Source organism: Silene latifolia, chromosome Y (genome assembly GCF_048544455.1).
Source record: "Silene latifolia isolate original U9 population chromosome Y, ASM4854445v1, whole genome shotgun sequence".
NCBI lineage: Eukaryota > Viridiplantae > Streptophyta > Magnoliopsida > Caryophyllales > Caryophyllaceae > Silene > Silene latifolia.
In genome coordinates, this window is record NC_133538.1 from 465,524,415 (window position 1) to 465,528,729 (window position 4,315).

The window sequence follows — 4,315 nt, forward strand, 5'->3', positions numbered from 1 at the left end:
CTAGGGTAGTCCAATTTTGTCTTCTCAATTTTGCTTTTGTTCTTCACAAGAAAATCTAGGATAGGAGTAGGTCTCTTTTATGCAATAGGGTCATCATAATGTCCCAATTAGCATAAAATAATCACCCACTAACCTCTACATAAACCGGGTTTTATACTTAAAATGGACCTCCATTTTATCTTTGTAATTTGTCATTTGTAATATATGTGACATGTGACATGTGACATGTGACATGTGACATGTCATTAGGCATAATAATGCATATTTAACTAATTAAATATCATTATGTATTAAATAAATTACAAATAACAAATTAACAAATAATTCACAATTACATGTATATAAAATGGGTCACATTAAGTCTAGTTAATATAATCTACAACATTTTGTAATTATAGCAAACTAATTTCTCTTATCTCAAATGTTTCATAAACATTAATCAATTTCAGTAATATAACATATTAATAACTAAATTGAATCTTATTTAATCAAATTACAATAAGATATAATATTCTCTCTTATAAATATCAATTTGTAAAATTCCCTCTCATTAGCCTTCTGATTCTCCTCAGGTACCTCTTCTTAATGACTGTATTTCGCATGCTCTTGATACTGCAAATTCGGGAAACCCTAAATCGACTATGAGTTCTGGTATTCCTCAAGTAACTACTCCTAGAGTGATTACTCCTATTCCTATTAGACCTAGTGTTCCGTTAACCGCCGATCCTGTAATCCCGGTGGCGAAACCTACTTGGGCTGAGCGAATTTCCAAATCTCCTGTTGGTATGGAACTCCATTTGGTTCGTGGTTTAGCTGATAAAGGTGTTGTTATTGATGAAACTGATATTGTTGAAGAGCTTGATACTGGGCTAATACTTTGGTTGGGCAATTTATTGGAGGGAAGCCTTCTATTGTGCAGGTTGTGGAGTTTGTAAGTAAAAACTGGAATCATGTGCAAAAACCTGAGGTTCTTTACTATAAAAAGGGTTGGTTCTTCTTTTGATTTACAAAGGATCAAGACCTTTGCACTATTTTGAGGGGTAGTACTTGGAGCCTTGGTACTCATTCTCTTGTTTGCAAGAGGTGGCATCCGAATATTTCTAAGGAGCTTGATATTGTGTCTAAGGTTCCTGTCTGGGTCACCTTGCCTGACTCTGACCCATTATTCTGGTCTGAGAAAGCTTTGAGTAAGATTGCGAGCAAGATTGGTAATCCCTTGTATGCTGATCCTGTTACAACTCATAAGGAGAGGCTCTCTTTTGCTAGGATAATGTTGGAGGTGGACTTGTCTCAAAAGCTCACTGATGATGTGTAATACTACGTATTTATGAGTCTTGGGGTACTCTATCGAGTAGGCCTTACTCTGTCGAGTAAGGGCGTGTTGCGGATTAAAATAGTTTCTGACCTGTTGGGTACTCGATCGAGTAACGTGGGTACTCGATCAAGTAAGGGGGCACTCGATCGAGTACCTTAGCTACTCGATGGAGTAGCCGGTTTACGGGGGCTGTTTTCTCTGGTTTTGTTAATAATGCGATTAGAGTATATAATACTTCCGTCATTGTTCCTAAATCACTTTTCAAAACCTAATCACTGTGAGAAGAGAAAGCAAACTACGTCATTAGCTTTAATCGCATTGTTGGCAAATCCCGGAGCTTGGAAGGTCGGATTTCACATTCCTTTATACCGTTGTGATCCTTGCGTCGAGGGTAAGACCTATATACCATTTTTATGATGTTTCTTTTAAGTTGGTTAAACCCTAGTTTGGGGGATTTGGGGGTTTTGTTGTTTGTATGATTGGTAGTGATTATGTGTTTGTATATTAGGAGGAGGATTCGTAGAGGAAGCTTTTTGATATCAGTTTGTGAGATCGTCGATTGTTGTGCTTTCCGGTAGGGTTTCCCTACTCGTATTACTTACATAATGTGTGGTGATTGTCTTTGTAGTTAGTGTTGTTGATTGATTCAGACGGTTGCGATATTGTATTGTGATTGTGATTGTTTGTCTCTGGTTCTCGAGATGCGTTCTCGGCTGAGTGGAGTCACTTGCGGGAGTGGCTTCACGCCCTAGTTTCGCCCTTCGTGGAACCCACCACGGAAGGGGATGTCACATTAATGGGACAGGGTTATCGCTCGGTATGATGAGCGGGGATTTGGTGGGTACGGTGCGGTCCCCCCTGGCGGTGGTCGGGTCCGGTGGACGGTCGGTGACGGAGATGGAGTGGAGTGGATGATTATGTATGATTGTTTGAGATGTATTGGTTCGCATCTTGTTGGTTATATAAATTATGTAAATAAAATCGACCCGTTTATTGTTTTAAAAACTGCGGTGATCCATTCGGGGATGGTGAGCAGATATTGAGCGGTATGAGTTGAGTCTTTTGGGATATTTGGGATGTGCCACGGTCTAATGATAGAAGTCTTCCGCTGTAGCTTAGTAGTTTTCATAAACATTGCAGTTAAATCAGTAGACAGTCAGTTTGAGAACATGTATTCGTACTTTTGGTTTTGGTTTTGAGATTGTAACCGTTCACTAAAGTATTTCTATTTAAACATTGTTTCATTATTGTTTATTTGATTATCATTGCCTCGGGTAACCGAGATGGTAACATCCTTATACCTGGGTGGTCCTGGTAAGGCACTTGGAGTATGGGGGTGTTACATGATGTTCTCTTATATACTTTATATGGTCAAGTTTTTTAACGGGTGGTATATGAATGGCTGCCATTTTACTGTACTCACTGCAAGAAACTTGGGCATGAAGAACATAAGTGCAGGCTGCTCAAAAATAAGTCTGGGGATGTTCCAGTGGTTGAGAAAACTATGGTGAAGGATGCTGGGCCAGTGGTTACTACTGTTGTTACTACAACTCCTGCTACCGAGGAGACTGTTATTACAGCTCCTGCTATTGAGGAGACTGTAGCTACTGTTGTAACAGTGGATAAGGATGACCATAATGTGCAAGATATAAATTCTGAGGGCACTCTGGAGTAGACTGTGATGCAAATGGACTCAGTTACAGTGGAGAAACCTCTAGTCACTGCTAGGACAAGGAGTATGAAAATTATCCCTGTGCTTAGTGTTGTGGCTGGGGACAAGGTGGAGCTGCATTTTGAGGAGCAGGATTATAGTGAGGAGGAGGACCCACCCCCCTTACTTTCTCCATGAAGATATGTGTTTGGAACATCCGAGGTATGAATAAGGACTTCAAGCAACATGAAGTAGTGGATTTCTTTAAAGAAAATAAATTAGATATTATGGGAATAATGGAGACTAGAGTACGTGCTCCTTAGTTTGTTTATATAAGAAGGAAAGGTTTTAGGTTATTTCATGTTTTAAATAACTATAAACATCACTCCAATGGGCGGTTGTGGGTGATCTGGAATAAAGCCAGTTTGAGGATTACTACCCTCTCTAGTGGGAATCAATGGATTCATATTCAAGTGGAGGACCCTGGATGTGCAACTTTCCAGGCTTCTTTTGTGTATGGACTTAATTCTGCAGAAGGAAGATATGATCTCTGGACCTTCCTACAGCATATTAGACCCCACCATCCTTGGGTGTGTCTTGGGGATTTTAACTGTGTCAGAAAGGTTGAGGAGAGAATCAGTGATACTGTACCTAATTTGCAAGCAATTGATAACTTTAATGAAGCTGTCTATGGGGCTGGGTTAGATGATTTTCTTACTCATGGATGCAACTTTACCTGGACTAATAAGCAGGAGGATGGGGATAGGAAGTGGATGAAACTGGATAGAGTGTTAGTTAACTCTGCTTGGCAGACTAGCTTCACTTCTTCTTATGCTGATGCCCTGGCTGCTGGTGTCTCTGACCACTCGTCCTTGGTGGTCTGGGTGACACCTGATGAGGCTTCTAGGCCAAAACAATTCAGGTATTTAAACTGCTGGGGGGATGAGCCTGCTTTTCTTAGTCTTGTTAAGGACACTTGGAATGAGGATATTAGAGGCTGCACTATGTACAGGCTTGTGAAGCATTTGAAGCTCATTAAACCTAAGCTTAAGTCTCTACATCAGAGGGATTTTTCTAATATTAGTGGGAGAGTTAAAGATGCTAAGCTAGAATTACAGAGATGACAACTCCTTCTTCAACAGACACCTTTAAATGCTGAGTTGCTCAGTCAAGAGAAAATTCTCTCTTAGGAGTATTGTAAGCTCAGAACTAATGAGTTGAGTATGGTTTATCAGAGGGCCAAGATACATGATATTAAAATGCAGGATGCTAATACCACTTATTTCTTTGCTAAGATGGCAGCCAGGAGGAATAGATGTCAGATTAGCAGGGTCTGTGATTTACATGGT

The 4,315-nt window shown here is 40.0% G+C and overlaps 1 protein-coding gene across 1 annotated transcript; it reads left to right on the forward strand.

Annotated features, from left to right (window-relative positions):
* The first annotated feature begins 3,002 nt into the window (after window positions 1-3,002).
* Window positions 3,003-4,090, forward strand: LOC141632931 (uncharacterized). Its single transcript, XM_074445429.1, has 2 exons — window positions 3,003-3,126; window positions 3,501-4,090. Exons 1-2 carry the CDS (start codon window positions 3,003-3,005, stop codon window positions 4,088-4,090), a joined length of 714 nt encoding a protein of 237 aa, XP_074301530.1.
* Window positions 4,091-4,315: the final 225 nt, after the last annotated feature.